Source organism: Zingiber officinale, chromosome 4B, assembly GCF_018446385.1.
Source record: "Zingiber officinale cultivar Zhangliang chromosome 4B, Zo_v1.1, whole genome shotgun sequence".
NCBI classification, from domain to species: Eukaryota; Viridiplantae; Streptophyta; class Magnoliopsida; order Zingiberales; family Zingiberaceae; genus Zingiber; species Zingiber officinale.
The window spans coordinates 88,769,795-88,788,189 of record NC_055993.1 but is presented as its reverse complement, the minus strand read 5'-3'; the positions used below and the strand labels follow the sequence as shown (position 1 = coordinate 88,788,189).

General features: G+C 41.3%; 1 protein-coding gene across 1 annotated transcript; it reads left to right on the top strand.

Annotated features, from left to right (window-relative positions):
* Nucleotides 1–9,905: 9,905 nt before the first annotated feature.
* Nucleotides 9,906–12,306, top strand: LOC121977697 (receptor-like protein EIX1). Its single transcript, XM_042530144.1, has one exon. It carries the CDS (start codon nt 9,984–9,986, stop codon nt 12,261–12,263), a length of 2,280 nt encoding a protein of 759 aa, XP_042386078.1. The 5' UTR covers nt 9,906–9,983; the 3' UTR covers nt 12,264–12,306.
* The last annotated feature ends 6,089 nt before the right edge of the window (nt 12,307–18,395 follow it).

Here is an 18,395-nt window from a genome sequence, read left to right as displayed (position 1 = left end):
AGCCAAGAAATAAGGCCGAAGTCTTCGGGCGGCGAGGACCAGAGCGTAAGCAAGCTTCTCGAGCCCTGTATAGCGTAACTCAGCATCTTTCAATATATGGCTTAAAAAATACACCAGCTACTGACTTCCTTCCTTCTCAATGATTAGCGCTGAACCGATGGCATGCTCGGTGGACGATAAATAAATTAAAAGTGGTTCTCCCACGGCCAGCTTGGCTAGGATGGGCAGAGAGCTGAGATATTGCTTAAGCTCTTCGAACGCCTTGTCACATTTGTCATCCCAATGGAATTTGGTCGCTCGCCTTAAGATCTTGAAGAATGTCAGGCTCCGGTCGACCGATTTTGATATGAATCTTGATAGGGTCGTGATTCTTCCGGTCAGCCTCTATACTTCCTTCAGGTTGCGAGGTGGTGCCATGTCTTGGAGAGTTATTACTTTGCTCGGATTCGCTTCAATTCCCCGTTCGGTGACTATGTATCCCAGAAACCGACCACCTTTAGCTCCAAACAGGAATTTAGCTGGATTTAGCTTGATCCCATACTTTCGCAGCGTTCGGCACGTTTCTTCCACATCTGCACACAAGTCAACAGATTGGAGTGACTTAATGAGTATGTCATCGACATATACCTCCAAATTCCATCCGATCTGCTTCCGGAACACCTTGTTCATCATTCTTTGATAAGTGGCTCCTGCATTCTTTAATCCGAACGGCATGACCTTGTAACAGTACATCCCGTCAGCCGTTACAAAGCTGACTTTTTCTTAGTCTTCACGCGCGAGTGGCACTTGATGATAGCCTTGATAGGAATCAAGCATGTAAATCAGCTCATATCCAGCCGCCGAGTCCACCATCTGGTCGATCCTGGGTAGCGGGTAGGAATCCTTGGGGCAGGCTTTATTTAAATCCCTGAAATCGATGCACACCCGCCATTTATTACCTGGCTTGGAAACCAACACTACGTTGGCAAGCCAGGTCGAAAACTGAATTTCCTTGATGTGTCTGGCCTCCAGCAGCTTCTCGATCTCAGCTTGGATAATCAAATCTTGCTCAGTGCTGAAGTCACGCTTCCTTTGCTTGACCGGTCGGGCGTCTGGCCGAACATGCAGTTCATGCAATGCCACACTTGGATCGACGCTCGGTAGTTCGTGTGTCAACCAGGCGAACACGTCGTGGTTCCTTTGAAGGCAGGCGACTAACTCTTCCTTTTGCAGGCTGGTCAGATTGGCTGCTACGTAGGTGGTAGCTTCCGATCGGCTTGGATGTATCTGCACCTCCTCCTTATTATCGTATACCAATGAGGGCGGCTTCTCTCTGATGGCGTTTACCTCCAATCGGGGGCACATGGCAGCCTTAGCATCCGCCTTGACCATCTCCACATAACACCGCCGGGCTGCCACCTGGTCCCCTCGCACTTCGCCCACCAAATTCCCCACGGGGAATTTAATCTTCTGGCAATAGGTCGATACCACAGCTCGAAATTCATTGAGAGCAGGTCGGCCTAATATCACATTGTACGCCAAAGGCGCATCTACCATGATGAAGTTCGTGGTGCGCGTCCTTACCAGGGGCTCTTCTCCGAGCGAAACGGCCAATCTCGTCTGACCGATTGGCGAGACTTCGTTGCCAGTGAAACCATACAGCGGTGTTGCCATAGGCAATAGCTCAGACCTATCGATCTGCAATAAATCGAATGCTTGTTTAAAAATAATGTTTACCGAGCTTCCTGTGTCGATGAAAGTTCAGCGGACGGTGTAGTTTGCGATCACCGCCTTGATGATCAACGCGTCATCATGAGGGATTTTGACCCCCTCTAGGTCCTTGGGGCCGAAGCTGATCTCGGGTCCCTCTGCCTTCTCCTTGCTGCATCCTACAGCGTAGATGGTCAGCTGTCGTGCGTGGCCTTTCCGAACTCGGTTGGAATCTCCCCCGGTTGGGCCACCTGAGATCATCCCGATCTCTTCACGGGAGGCGTTCCTCCTGTTCTCCTCTTCTCGTGTTGAACGCTTGTTCCGATCAGCTGAGGCTCGGGCGGGGCTTCTTTCTCGGGGACGGTGCTCCCGCGGCTCCTGAGCCCCTCGACCCTCGATTTTTCGATCGATTCGGCGCTCAGGATGCCAGTCTCACGTGGGCGACCGGCGTCTATACTCTTTGGGCTCGGGCCGATGTATATTGGGGTCGCCTCGGCACTCCCACGTGTTGTGCGTCCCTGACTGATGGAACTTGCAGAACATCGGGGTCCACTTTCTGCCTTTCTTGGGTTGGACGACCTCCATATGGATCGCATGTGTCCTTGGCTCGGGATATGGTTGTGGCCCCGTGGCCCTAGGACCGGTTGGAGGCAGGTGGTTGCTGGGTCTCCTCCGATCGGGCGCCTGTTGAGGGTTTTCCTGCGAGCTGCTTGTGCCTCTTCTACATTGATGTATTCCGTGGCCTTCCTTTGGAGATGGGTAAAATCCTTCGGGGGCCTACGAATGAGGGATCGAAAAAACTCACCTTCCACGAGCCCTTGAGTGAAAGCGTTTACCAGTACTTCTGATGAGACTGCTGGTATGTCCATCGTCATTTGATTAAATCGTTGGATGTATGCCCTATGCGCTTCTCGGGGACCTTGCTTAAGCAAAAACAAGTTGACGCTTGTTTTCTGATGCCGACGGCTACTTGCAAAGTGATGCAGGAAAGCAGCCCGGAAATCCTTGAAGCTATGTATGGAGCCGGTCCTGAAAGTGTTGTCAAGAATACCCTGCACTTTACTCCGTCGGTGTACTGGTGGAGCGTGGCCGCGTTGTCGAACTTGGCCAAGTGATCATCTGGATCGGTGCTCCCATTGTATTCCCCAATCGCCAGTGGAGTGTAATGACGAGGTAAAGGATCTTCCATGATACCTCGTGAGAACTGCCCGTTAATCCTCTCGGGTGAATCCTCGTCTCGTGGCGCTTTTCCTTTTCTTGCATCTCTCTCAGGTGCCTCATCTGACGAGGAGCCTCGATCTCGTCTGGCTACGCCTTCTTCTGAGGGTGTTCTAAATAACGCTCGATGGAAAGGAATTGGAGCGTTTGGCGCTAGTCCGATCGTGTCTGATCTCTTGCCTCCGATTGGCTGGATTATAGGTTCGGCCATGCGCCCAGGGTCTGCGGGCTGGCCGGACCCTGAGATGGCTGGCTCTTGTGCTGGCCGATTGGATATCATCCGCTGCTGCTGCTGTTCCATTTCTTTTGCTATTCCGGCCTAGATTAACCTTTCCAACTCTTCTGTCGTCAGCGTGACAGTCGTCGCTCGTCCGGCGTCTTCCATCCTCTACTTCTGGGTTCAGGTTGATTTCCCACAGACGGCGCCAATTTGATCCTGCCCCGAAGCTAAGTGGATGGCTACCGGGAAGTACCGCTGATGTGGATCTTCACGTGTGGTGGAAACGCCTAGCTCCTCCGCGTGTGGTGGAACCGCCTCTCTCCTCCGCGTGTGGTGGAATCGCCTCGCTCCTCCGCGTGTGGTGGAACCGCCTCGCTCCTATAGTCACAAGTTGTTAGTGCCAAGCCGGGAGGGGGTTCCTGGCGACGGCCCTCCGACGCTCAAGTCACACAATCGGCTCGAAGAAAAGAGAAAGGAATGAAGAAGTGAAATAGTGGTGCTCCGAAACGTCTTTGCGCGTACCTCCGCGGATAGCCATTCCTCTTCTTATATAGAGCTTCAACGGGTTGACTGCACCCTTCCCGAGCGGACGTGACTTCCCACGTTTTCCTCAATAGTTAACCTCGGGAAGGGATCCCTGACACCTTACCTTAAAGGGGCAGACGCATTTACGCTAGGGTGGCGCAATCTTCGTCCGTACGATTTCCTGTCCATTCGCGCCGTCAGCCGGTGACATTGACTCCCAAAAGAATGTTTAAGACATATTTCCCTTCTCTTCTTAAATGTCAGCCGCTAATCTGATGGTACTTCCTTTGATCTATCCGGTCAGCCCGCTCTTTGACATTCTACATATAAATATTCCGATCGGATTGGGCTTCATTCTCTCGGCTCGTCCTGGATTCAGATCAGCTTCTTTGAACTCTTTAGCCTGGTTAGGTACCAGGCTGAGGGCTCGGCCTTACCATCGCGAGCTTGTCCTGCCGATCGGCCACATGGGCCTGCCGCCCGGCTAGTCACTTAGCTGACTCTCCTTTGACTTTGACGATCATCCGATCGTTGAACCTCCTCAACGAAGGGGCCCTGTCCCTCCCCTATGCCATCGCCGGATCAGTTATTATACTTACTTGTATTGGTGCCAAATAAATAAGTATAATAGCATCCTTGAGTGGAAGATTCTTATCTATATCAATCGATTGGTTGAATTGATAGTGAGATGATATAGAGAACACTACTCTTAATCATTCCTAGTCAAGTATTAACATTCAAGGACAATGTTAATGCACTGAGACTAGCATGTAGGTCAACTCGATGACTTGATCTCACAAGTCATGGATATTAGATATCAAGTTGACACATGGGTATGCATTGGACAATGTATACTGAATGACCCGCCATGAGAATGTATCATAGATTGTTATATAAGTGTCATATACTTTCTCATGTGACTATTAGTATGACTATCAGTCCTTGGACCTGAAGTCACCATGGTTCCCTACATAAGGAGTTGCATACTTTGGCTTCTTCAAACGTCACCCGTAAATGGGTGGACTATAAAGGCGACTACTGGGTATGTAACAAATTATGCAGAGCAATGTGAGTGATGTAGATGAGATCTATCCCTCCTATATGTCGGGAGTGACATCATGATTCTTGATAGAGTGAGACCACTAAGTGCATGGTCATGCCCAAATGAATCAATATGAGATATTGAGCTCATTTGATTAGAGTGAATCTACTTGGAGTTCAAGACATAAATTGATTAGAGGATGACACGGTCTATACCTCAATTGATCAATTTAGATGTCAAGTATAGAAGGACATTGTCACATATTGTGAGAGTCACAATTAGTAGTCACAAAGGTGATGTTGGATCTCAACATTTTTATAACTTGGGTAGTAATGATGTGTTGCTAGATACCGCTCATTACTTATGTTTCTAAATGGGTTTAGGAGCATTGCCAACGTTACAAGAATCTATAGGGTCACACACAAAGGGCAATTAGATGGAGGTTAGGTTCATGTGATGGACCAAGAGGATTAGGTTCATATGATAAACCAAATTGGATTAAGAGTAATCCAAATTAGACTAATTGAGTTGGACTCAATTTGATTCATGTGTTGAATAAGTCTAATTTTGACTATGATCCATTGAGTCAATTTAATTCAATGAATAGAGATGACTAATTAAATAGAGATGATCCATTGACTATGATCCATTGAGTCTAATTAAATTGACTTGAAACAAATGTTAGGTTTGATCAACCATGGGAGATAAAAAAGTCAAGTTTGACTTGACTTGAGAGGGAAGATGAAGGGTCAAGTTTGACTTGACCAAATGCCACCTCATTGTGACTTGGCATGGAGCTGGCCAATGATGATGTTCCACATCATCAAGGCTACATCATTGTGTGTCACCTCATGAGGAAGACCAAGAGCCATGACTCTTGGTGTTCCATGGAGGTATTAAACCTCCATTAAGTGGCCGACCACTTAACGTGTGTGAATGAATTGCATGGTGTGCTCATTCACTTCTTCTTCTTCCTCTCTAGTTTTTCTCTCCCTCTCATCCTCCATTTCTGAGACTTCTCAAGGGTTCTAGCACACTCTAAATTGTTCTCTCCACCTTTTTGTCCGTGTGGATACGTGTAGAGGAGTATTCACTTGACACTCTATGAGATCCGGCAACCTTTGCATGAGCGGGATAAGCGAAGGGCATCGCTACAAGGGTAACGCTCTTTTCATGTAGATCTAAGGTAGATCTAGTGTAGACAAACATGTACAAGATTATTATATATATTTTCACATGGATCCGTGGCTAGCTTCGAGGTTTCCGCAACTCAAAAAGTGATTTTTGCGGCTCGAATTGCTAACAGAGTTATTATTGATGAACTCGAATTGGGTGTTCGGGGCGAACACGGGAAGCTCAAGTTCATCGGGAGACCAAAACTAATCTCTTCTCTCGGTCCCTGTCGTAGCCTCTTATTTATAAAGTGTTATACCCACCCATACCCATCTTCTTACCCACCTTAAGGTGGCCGGCCAAGCCTAGCTTGGAGCCCAAGCTAGGGCCGGCCAAACCAAGGTGAGATGGTGGCCGGCCCTAGCTTGAACCCAAGGATGGGTAGCCGACCACAATTAAATTAAAAGGATTTTAGTTTTTAAAATATTTTCTTATGTGGAAGCTATGGTTTTAAAAGAGAGTTTAAAATTTAAATCTTCCCTTTTATAGCTTTCTACAAAAGATTAAGAGAAAGGTTTGATATCTTTCCTTATTTGTAGTTAAAAGGAAGATTTTAATTTTTAATAAAACTTTCCTTTTTTGTAACCATCCTCATGGTTTTAAAAGAGAGTTTTAAAAATTATAAATATTTCCTTTTATAGCTTTCTCCAAAAGATTAAGAGAAAGGTTTGATATCTTTCCTTATTTGTAGTTAAAAGGAAGATTTTAATTTTTTATAAAACTTTCCTATTTGGTAACCATCCTCATGGTTTTAAATGAGAGTTTTAAAAATTATAAATCTTTCCTTTTATAGCTTTCTACAAAATATTAAAAGAAAGATTTGATATCTTTCCTCATTTGTAGATTGAAAGGAAGATTTTAATTTTGAGAAAACTTTCTTTGCAACCATCCACATGTTTTAAAAGAGAGATTTTAATTTCCTTTTATAACCAACCATGAAGGGAATTTTAAAAGAGAAATTTTTATTTTAAAAATTTTCGGAAATAAATTAGGAAGTTTTAATTTTGTGTTTAAAACTTTCCTTATTTGGAGGACAATGAGGTGGCCGACCATTGAAAGGTTTAAAAGGAAAATTCTAATAAAAATTTCCTTCTTAAACATTGGCAAGGAATATAAGGAAGTTTTATTTATAAAACTTTCCTTATTTGCCAAGACCAAGGAATATAAAAGAGAGGGTAGAGGTGTCTCACCTAATAATATATTTTCTATTATTTCCTCTCCTCTCTTCCTTGGTGTGGACGGCCTTCTTCCTTCCCCTCTCTTCTTCTTGTGGTCGAACCTCATCTTCTCTTGGAGTTCTTGTGGTGGCCAGATCTTGCTTGGAGAAGAAGGAGAGAAAGGAGGCTTTGTTTCTAGCATCCCTTGGAGCTTGGTGGTGGTGGTCGAACCTCATCTTCTCTTGGAGTTCTTGTGGTGGCTGAAACTTGCTTGGAGAAGAAGGAAACTTGGGTGGATTCTCGTCTCAGTAGATCGTCGCCCACACGACGTCCGAGATAAGAAGAGGAATACGACAGAAGATCGTGAGGTCTATAAGCTACGAAAGGTATAACTAGTTATTAGTTTCCGCATCATAACTAGTTTATCTTTTGTTTAGATCTTGAAATATCAAACACAAGAGGCTAGTGATTCTAGGTTTTTCGGATTTATGATTCGATTTGTGTTTCTTTTGTTTTTCGATCTTGTGATTCGATTGTTCTTTTTGGTTAAATCTAGGGTTACTATAAAGAGATTAAATATTAAATTTCATTGAAAGACTTTGTCTAGGAAGTGGTGGATGCTCTCATAACCAAGAAGGCCTAGTGCTTCACCATGTTTAACCTGGAAGTCGATCTCTGAAATAAATATTTAATCGAATTTGTAACATGGGTGAATTTGGATCAATAATGTTAAGCATCGTTTGCGATCCAAGTCTAAACCACTAAGAACAGATAAGTTGAATTTGGAATCAATAATGTTAAGTTCCGTTTGTGATTCTAAATTTAATTTCTAAAGAATATAATAGGTTGTTAGAAAGGTTCAGGACTTGTACAAAATTAGACAAAATTGTACAGGGGAACCGGTACGATATTCCGAGTAGCAACCAACACAATGAAGGTAACATAATATTGGAAACATTGATTAGACAAAATAGGTGCAAGATCCTAAACATCAGAATGGATTATTTCAAGTGGAAAATTAGAAACATGATCGGATGAAGAGAAAGGTAGTTTATGAGTTTTAGATTCCATGCAGGCCTTACATGAATGAGATGGAGAGGAGGTAATGGTAATAGGTAAACTATACCTATTGATGATTGACTGGACAATACGAAGGGAAGGATAACCAAGTCGAGCATGCCAAGTTGGTTTATTTGTGTGTTCACCAACAAAAGCTTTGATTGAAGAACTCTGAAGATAGTAGAGGTCAGTTTTGATGCTTCCATAAAACACAATAGCATTTGTTCCTCTATCGTTTATAAGATAATGATTATGATGAAACTAAAAAATGATATTGTTATCAAGACAAAACTGACGTGTAGAAAGTAAATTTTTAGTGATAGATGGAACATGAAAGACATTGCGCATGTGAAAAGTTCGATTAGATAAATGAACATTTGTGTTTCCAAGATTAGCAATTTGCAAACCTGAGTCATCGCCTACTTGAACCATATCTGAGTCATAATATGACATTACGTCTGTAAGGTTATTATAATCTGATGTGACATGATGAGTTATTCCAGTGTCAATATACCAATCAGTAGATGAAAATTCTGGGGTTTTACCACAAGTAGGCACAGATGAGAGGACTTTAGGGTATACTTGTGAAATAGATGGTTGTCTTGAGGTTGTAGGACCACCAATGAAATTTAAGTCAAATGGGCTAGGACATTGAATATCAAAATGTCCAATTCCGAGACAAATTTTACATTTTACCCTAGACCAATCAAGTCTTTTAGGGCATATATTTCCAGTATGACTAACGATATGACAAATCTGATATCGGTCGGAACTTTGCTTTTGACCTCTTTGATGTCGTTGAGTATTTGACATCTAAAGTAAAAATAACTTGTCCAGCGACAGCTGTTGGACAACATCACAAGAAAGAGCTTCTATCTTGTGGCCGACGGCCGTGGAGAAAAACCATAGAGACAAAATCATTAAAGAAACTTTATTTTTTTGGAAGAGAAAGAAAATAGAAATTAAAGAAGAGGAAAGAGGAATAAAGGGATTGGCGGCGGAACAAAATAGAGAAAAACAAGAAAATTAAAATACGTAGAAAAGAAGAAGAGACTTGAGGGGAAAAAAATTTAAAAAAAGATTCGTCGTTTATTGGATCTCTGTCTCAAGAAGTTGAGGGAAGATAAAAAAAAGATGATTCTGATACCATGTAAAAAGAAGAATAGGGAGAGAGCAAGAAATACTATGAGAGAAATAAATCTATTGTTCATTAATATTTACCCTAAGGATAATATAACATATAATGTTCAAAAAATATTTCATCAATTGATCAATTAATAAATAATAAAATTATTTTAAAAATAATTTTAAGAATTATTCTAATAATTATAATAAAATTATTAAAATAATTTAAATATTAATTTAATTTGATAATTTAATCTGATCAATTCTTATAATTTCTTTTTATTTCTCTTACGGATCACCTGATAAAAAGAACAAGAAGGTTTCTCGATCGACACCGGCAGTCCCTGCAGCCGACAGATCTCGGGCCGACCGATTAAAAACAAAATCTGCCACGCGGGTTGAAATTAGAGAAGCATGCGAGGGCATTTTGGATATTTAATACGTCTAAGCCGTTGTTTATATTTATGTAAGTGACTTGACCGTTTCAATCTTCACGCTGAAATCAAACGGCACCGATGCAAGATTAGTCGTGGTGCATTAAATCCGAAGAACTATTCTGACAAAATAAAGTCAAATCGTTTGACAAAGTAGCAGTTGCCTTTGAATGGATCTGCATTCTTGCACATCATCACTATAAATATGTCTCTCCAATGTCATCACATCAGTTCCCATATCGCAAATTAATGGTTTCTTCAGTTTCTCAAAGCTCGTTATCTTACTGCTGATCACCGGAGCCATTTGCTGCCGCTGCTGCGTCGTCCCATATCGCAAATTAATGGTTTCTTGCAGTTTCTCAAAGCTCGTTATCTTACTGCTGACCACCGGAGCCATTTGCTGCCGCTGCTGCGTCGGCCAAGGCGGAGGCGAAGAGGGCACTTCAGTCGACTGCATACAAAGCGAACGGAGAGCTCTGCTTGCTATCACATCCAACGTGTCCTCCAACGGCCTCTCCGGCGAAGGGTTCTCCTCCTGGACTGGTAATGACTGCTGCCGCTGGACAGGAGTCACGTGCGACAACGCCACCGGCCATATCACCGGGCTTGATCTGTATTTCAGTTACCTCGTCGGACAGATTCCGGAGAGCCTGGGGAACGGCCTCGCTCACTTGGTCTCCTTAAATCTGTCGAACAACAACATCACCGGAAGGATTCCAGAGAGTTTGGGGAAGCTTGTCAGGCTGCAGGAGGTACGCTTGTCTGATAACCATATTTCAGGACAGATTCCAGAAACGATTGGGAATCTTCCAAACTTGAGAGTTTTGCATTTAGAAGGCAACTCCATTACAGGGCGGATCCCAAGAACCCTGGGCGATATGTGCAACTTGACAGAATTAGATCTATCCCATAACAAAATAGATGGAGAGTTGACAGATTTGCTAGATGGTTTGTCTAGTTGTGCTCAGGGAACGCCTCTGTCATCATTGAATGTTCAGGGCAACAACTTGAGCGGGAGCATCCCCACAAGGCTTGGCAAATTATCTCAAATACAGAATTTATACCTGTCGTCTAACTCATTCCAAGGCGACATCAACGAAACTCACTTTTCCAACCTCACCAATTTGTACCTTTTGAATATCTCTTCCAACTCCTTGAAGGTGATGCTGTCGAGTGATTGGATTCCCCCGTTTACTAATGTCTTCTACATTGATATGAGCTATTGTCATCTAGCTGCGTTTCCTAACTGGATTCGGAACCAAACTACCTTGAGATTCCTCTACTTGTCAAGCGTTGGACTGTCGGGAAATCTTCCAGTTTGGTTTTCCGATCTCGAGTTGGCCGCTGTTTTCTTGGATTCCAACAACTTGACTGGTCCATTACCTCAACTGGGGTCTATAATTAGCTGGATCAATCTTTCCAATAACTCTTTTGTTGGCCCTATACCACTGAGTGTTAACCATGAGAGTTCCCTCTACTTTTTGTTGTTGTCGCATAACAAGCTCAATGGCCGTGTTCCTTCCTCCTTCTGCAATCTGACTGCCCTCGAAGTTCTCGATCTGTCTGATAACAACTTGACTGGGGAATTCCCCAATTGCAGCAACTCATCTCCCAACAATCTGCTCTATTTACACTTGAACAACAACAAACTCTCTGGGAGATTTCCCTCTTTTCTGAGAAATTGTGGAATGTTAACTACATTGGACATGGGTCAGAATAGATTTTCTGGTGAAATACCAACATGGGTCGGAAGTAGCTTTGAATTTCTGTCGATCCTTCGTTTGAGCTCAAATTCATTCACTGGTGCCATCCCAGTTATAGCAGATCATGCTCTTCTTCGAGTTTTGGATCTTTCATCCAACAGTCTTTCAGGCGAAGTGCCGTCGTCTCTGAGGAACCTGACTTCTGTTATTGTAAGAGCAAACACTGGCAACCTTTTTGCATATGATGGTTATCTAGAGAGTATCTTGATCACCACAAAAGGAACAACTATTGAATACACTACCAGTGTTCTCAGTTACGTAGCAAGCATCGACCTGTCAAACAATGATCTTTCTGGTGAGATCCCAATTGAGCTCACAGACCTTCTAGGGTTGAATTTCCTGAACTTGTCAAGGAATCACATAACAGGAAAGATTCCAGAAAAGATTGGCAGCCTGACACAACTGGAATCACTTGACTTGTCCTGGAACAGTCTCACCGGAGAGATTCCCTCTGGCATATCGGAGCTGCACTTCCTTAGCCACCTGAATTTATCTTACAACAACTTGTCAGGAAGAATCCCAACTGGCACCCAATTGTCCACCTTGAATGACTCCTCAATATATGCTGGTAACGGAGGCCTTTGCGGAATGCCATTGCCACGGTGCAGAGATGTAAGCAGTGAAGCTCCATCTGATGCAGGAGACAAAGAAAATGGTGACAAGATTGAAAAAATATTCCAAATCATTAGCATTATCCTAGGGTTTGTGGTTGGTTTTTGGGCTTATGTTGGCACAATCTTCATGAAGCAGAACTTAAGAGTTGCTCTTTTCCGATCGATCGACAGGAGCTCTGACTGGATCTACGTGCAGTTGGCACTCAAGTATGGAAGACTGAAGTTCAAATGGCAAAGGACTTGATTGTTTCAAGTCGTTGCCTGTGGCGTTCATAATTTATCATTTGATGCTGTATCATTGTGTGCAAATAAATAAATAAATAAATAAATAAAGTTATAAGAATGTATAAGTTTTACCTAATATTTGTGAAAAAAAATAATGCAATAGAAAAAAAAAAAGAATTTTAATTCAACGAACCTTATCAATCGATCGAAGGAATCGCCGACCAGTAGGCGTCGTTCCTGACCTCGAGCTCCACCGACGAGGCGAGGCTATTGTTGATGAGCCTTGTGAATGCTTGTGACGTCGCCACTGGCGAGACCAGTCCGGGGTTCTCGCTAGAGCCGTCGATGCACTTGCCGACGTGGACGACAACGGTGGAGATGCTTGCGGGGTGGCCTTGTGGTGGTGTGTCGAGGACCCCGTACGTCTCCGTCCCCTCGTACTCCTGCGCCGTCTCCCTCAGGCTCACCACGGTGCTTCCGAAGACATTCTGAATCACGAGTCAAGTAAATGCATTGCTAACTTGTAACCTTAGATTACCTACCTCAACCATGCAGCCTTCAGAGCCATCTGTCTCCTTTGGCATAAATTGCTTCAGCTTCCACATGATTAACAGAGGTAAATGGTAACCCTAGGAAGAGATGACGGAACAAGTCCATATTAGTGGGTTTAAATCTCGATAGTGTCAGCTTATCCTTGATTAATACACACGATCATTAAAGAAATTAAATCTTAATTAAATGATCTAATGATTTATACATGAAGGGACAGTTAACTCGATTTATTAATATTAATAGGTTGCTAATGATGTTGCAAAAGGCGGGTCCCGCCGCCCAGCGGCCCCCTCACCCCTGCCCCACGAGTATGAGAGGGAGTAAATCACGGTGAATACGGGCCCGGCGATGACATGGCGGTCGAAGGTGTTTTAATAGGTTGCTAATGATGAATAAACTTAAGGTGGATGGTAAGTTCATTGATTTGACATCTTGAATCAAGAGAGTTTTGAGAAATTCTTCTTCCTTAGACTCTTCCCTATTGAGACCAAGATTCGGTTGTTGTCTAGTCTTGCAGAAGGTCCATCCATTGTGCTTGCAGAAACTTCGGCAACAAGTAAGAAACAATGACCCTTACGATAGATTCAGGTTAACTTCCACTTGTTGTTGTATTCGGATTTCAATTTTAGCCTTAAAGAATAATAATAAGCAGGATCTTATAATTAATGTATCTAAATTGCTTTCAGTTGCATTCAATTCCATTTGGATAAGTGAATTGATGTATATCTATCAAATATAGCAATGGATAGGCTAGATTTTTATCTACATTTCTAGTTTTTTGCCTTATTTTGTGAAGAACATGATTAATGGCGATGGAATATGGTTTTTTGATCTCCATTTGTTAGCTGTGTGATACAGTGTGTTGTGAGTGATCTCAAAAGTAACGTGAGGTTGACAATCAAGATGACATGACAGTCAAAATCAAGATAATGTGACAATCAAAGTCAGGATGTAACTACCTATATATAAAGGTCACTACATAATAAATATTTGTAACCTTGCATTAGATAATAGTATGAATGAATTGTTCCTTCCATCTTGATGAGATGAGGGTCCCAGAATAGTAGCATCAAATTCTATTATTGCTACCTACATGTTGCTCAGATATCTATTGTGGAAACTATTTGTGTTAAAGAGAAAGAATAGGAAGAGAGAAAGAAATAATATGAGAGCAATAATAAATCTTATTGTTTATTGATGTTGGCCATAAGGATAATACAATATATAATGTTCAAAAAATACTTGGTCAATTGATCAATTAATAAATAGTAGAATTATTCTAAGAATAATTATGAGAATAATTCTAATAATTATAATAGAATTATTAGAATAATCCTAATACTAATTTGAGATGATTTGGTTATTTGATCCGGTTAATTCTGATAATTCTCTTTTATCTCTTTTATCTCTTTTACCCCTTGACAAACTTAACGGGAGATCTTTGACGTTAAGTTTCATTGCTAACTTGTTGAAACGTTATCTGAATAATGACTTAGTAAAGATAACAGCGATTTGATTTTCAACAGAAATATAGGAGACGGATAACTGTTGAGTTACCACACGTTCACGAACAAAATGAAAATCAATTTCCACATGTTTTGAACGAGCATAAAAGATTGAATTTGCTGTGAGATATGTTGCTCCAATATTGTCGCACCAAATTTTTTGTGCAATATTTGATGCAAGATGAAGTTTAGAGAGAAGTGATTGAAGCCAAATAATTTCTGACGTTGGATTTGCTATAGCTTTATATTCTACCTCAGTGCTTGAACGAGATATCGTAGGTTGCTTTTTCGAATTCCATGAGATAAGAATTCGTCCAAGAAATATTGCATATCCACTAGTAGAGCGTCTATCTTCAGGAGAACTTGCCCAATCTGCATCACTATATGCATGTAAATCTCGAGACGATTGACGATATAAAAGTAGACCATATAGAATAGTATCTTTGAGATAGCGAAGTATTCGTTTTACATTATCCCAATTTTGTTCAGTTGGAGCATGCATGAATTGACAAGCACGATTTACTGCAAAAGTAATATCAGGGCATGTGATAGTGACATATTGTAAGGCTCCAACAATAATTTGATAAATCTATGGATCAGATAGAGCAGGAGAGGATAAAGTTGGAGAGTTGTTTATAGTAATTGGTGTAGAGACTAGACATGCTCCATCCATTTTGGCTCTTTAAAGAAGTCCAGTAAAGTATTTGTTCTGAGAGAGAAGATATCCATCCTCATATGAAATAAGCTTAATACCAAGAAAAAAATAAGCAATACCCAAATCTCAAGTAGGAAATTCTTGATTGAGAGGATTTAATAAAATTATAATACCCTTGTGATCATTGTCGGTTATCAGAATGTTATCCACATAAATAAAAAATATATATCATAAATTTATCATTATATTTGTGAAATAGAGACGAGTCAGTCTTTGATCCAGAAAATCATTGAGCTTGTAACCAATTAGATAATCGATGAGACCATGCACGATGAGCTTGTCGACGACTATATAAGGATTTCTTAAGTTGGCAAACATAAGATGGAAATTGTAGATGAATGAACCTAGATGGTTGCTCCATAAATATAGTTTCCTCAAGATGACAAGTCAGTCTTCGATCCAGAAAATCCTTGAGCTTGTAACAAATTAGATAGTCGATGAAACCATGCACGATAAGCTTGTCAAAGACTATATAAGGATTTCTTAAGTTGGCAAACATAAGATGGAAATTGTGGATGAATGAACCTAGGTGGTTGCTCTATAAATACAATTTTCTCAAGATGGCCATGGAGAAACACATTTGAAATGTCCAATTGTCATACAGGACAATTAGAATTAATAGCTATTGATAATAATAGTCTGACAGATGTAATTTTGATAACTAGGCTAAAAGTGTCATTATAGTCAATACCTAGTTGTTGACTAAATCCTTTCGCTACAAGTCAAGATTTGTGCCATTCAAGAGAACCATTAGCTCGATGCTTAAGACAGAATACCCATTTAGAGCCCACAACATTCATTGAGGAAGTGCGTAAAACTAGACTCCATGTTCCATTGTGAAGAAGTGCATCAAATTCTATAGTCATTGCACTACGCCAATTTGGATCCTTGCTTGCTTATGTAAAACAAGTTGGTTCAATAGATTTTAAGACCACGAGAGCTCGTGGAAGGGGATATCGAGTTACATTTGGTGGGCAACGCTCATAAATGTCACTAATGGGAAGCATACGACGAGGAGCATTATCATCTAAATCACTTGTTGATGGAGACGAGGAAGTAGGCTGACATGGTGATGTAGATGACGGGCTTGCATTATCCGAGGATCCAGAACTAGAGAGCATATTATCTTCGACTGGCGAGGCTTTCAAGATTGGAGCAGCAACCTGAGGTGATTTTGATGGTATAGGAGAGTTATTAGAGAGTTCCGGAGCAGGACCTAAGATGCCATCACATCTGACAATATTAGGTGGCATCAAGAAGGTGCCACTTGTATCTAGAGGAGAGATCGAAGAAGCTACCGAAAAAGGGAATAATAGAGACTCATCAAAAGTAACATGTCGTGAAATATAAATTCGTCTCGTTGGTATATGCAAGCAACGATAACCATGGTGTGAATTGCTATAACCAAGAAAAGCACATTATAGTGAATGAGAGTCAAGTTTGTGTTTAGAGTAAGGGCATAACCATGGATAACATACGCAACCAAAAATTTAAAGGAAAGTGTAATCAGAAGTTTGATTATAAAGTTTTTCAAAAGGACACTTATGATTAAGCAATGGAGTAGGAAGTCGATTTATGAGATATATGGCAGTGTTAACAGCTTCATCCTAAAATTTACACGAAATCGATGCATGATGAAGAAGAGATAAGGAAGTTTCAACTATTTGTCTATGTTTTCTCTCAGTAGAATCATTTTGTTCTAGAGTGTGAGGATAAGAGACTCAATGAACAATTCCACAAGAAACAAGATGATGATAGCCATTGCACTACGCCAGTTTGGATCCTTACTTATTTGTGTAAAATAAGTTGGTTCAATATATTTTGAAGAGACCACTAGAGCTTGTGGAAGGGGATATCGAGTTGCATTTGATGGGCAACTCTCATAAATGTCACTAATGGGAAGCATACGACGAGGAGCATTATCATCTGAATCACTTGTTGATGGAGACGAGGAAGTAGGCTGACATGGTGATGTAGATGACAGACTTGCATTATCCGAGGATCCAGAACTAGAGAGCATATTATCTTTGACCGGAGAGGCTTCCAAGATTGAAGCAGCAACCTAAGGTGATTTTGATAGTATAGGGGAGTTATTAGAGAATTTCGGAGTAGGGCCTAAGATGCCATTACTTCTGACAATATTAGGTGGAATCAAGAAGGTGCCACTTGTATCTGGAGGAGAGATCGAAGAAGCTACCGAAAGAGGGAACAGAAACTCATCAAAAGTAACATGTCGTGAAATATAAATTTGTCCCGTTAGTATATGTAAGCAACGATAACTATGGTGCGAATTGTTATAACCAATAAAAGCACATTGTAGTGAACGAGAGTCAAGTTTATGTTTAGAATAAGGGTGTAACCATGGATAACATGCGCAACCAAAAATTTGAAGGAAAGTGTAATCAGGAGTTTGATTATAAAGTTTTTCAAAAGGACACTTATAATTGAGCAATGGAGTAGGAAGTCGATTTATGAGATATATGGCAGTGTTAACAGCTTCATCCTAAAATTTACGCAGAACCGATGCATGATGAAGAAGAGATAAGGCAGTTTCAACTATATGTCTATGTTTTCTCTCTGCAGAGCCATCTTTTTCTAGAGTGTAAAAATAAGAGACTCGATGAACAATTCCACAAGAAACAAGATGACGATAGCCATTGCACTACGCCAGTTTGGATCCTTGCTTGCTTGTGTAAAACAAGTTGGTTCAATAGATTTCGAAGAGGCCACTAGAGCTCGTGGAAGGGGATATCGAGTTGCATTTGGTGGGAAACACTCATAAATATCACTAATGGGAAGCATACGACGAGGAGCATTATCATCTGAAACACTTGTTGATGGAGACAAGGAAGTAGGCTAACATGGTGATGTAGATGACAGACTTGCATTATCTAAGGATCCAAAACTAGAGAGCATATTATCTTCGACCGACGAGGCTTCCAAGATTGGAGTAGCAACCTGAGGTGATTCTGATGGTATAGGGGAGTTATTAGAGAGTTCCGGAGCAGGACCTAAGATGCCATCACTTCTGACAATATTAGGTGGCATCAAGAAGATGCCACTTGTATCTGGAGAAGAGATCGAAGAAGCTACCGAAAGAGGGAATAGAGACTTATCAAAAGTAACATGTCATGAAATATAAATTCGTCCCGTTAGTATATGTAAGTAACGATAACCATGGTGCGAATTATTATAACCAAGAAAAGTACATTGTAGTGAACGAGAGTCAAGTTTGTATTTAGAATAAGGGTGTAACCATGGATAACATGCACAACCAAAAATTTGAAGGAAAGTGTAATCAGGAGTTTGATTATAAAGTTTTTCAAAAGGACACTTATAATTGAGCAATGGAGTAGGAAGTCGATTTATGAGATATATG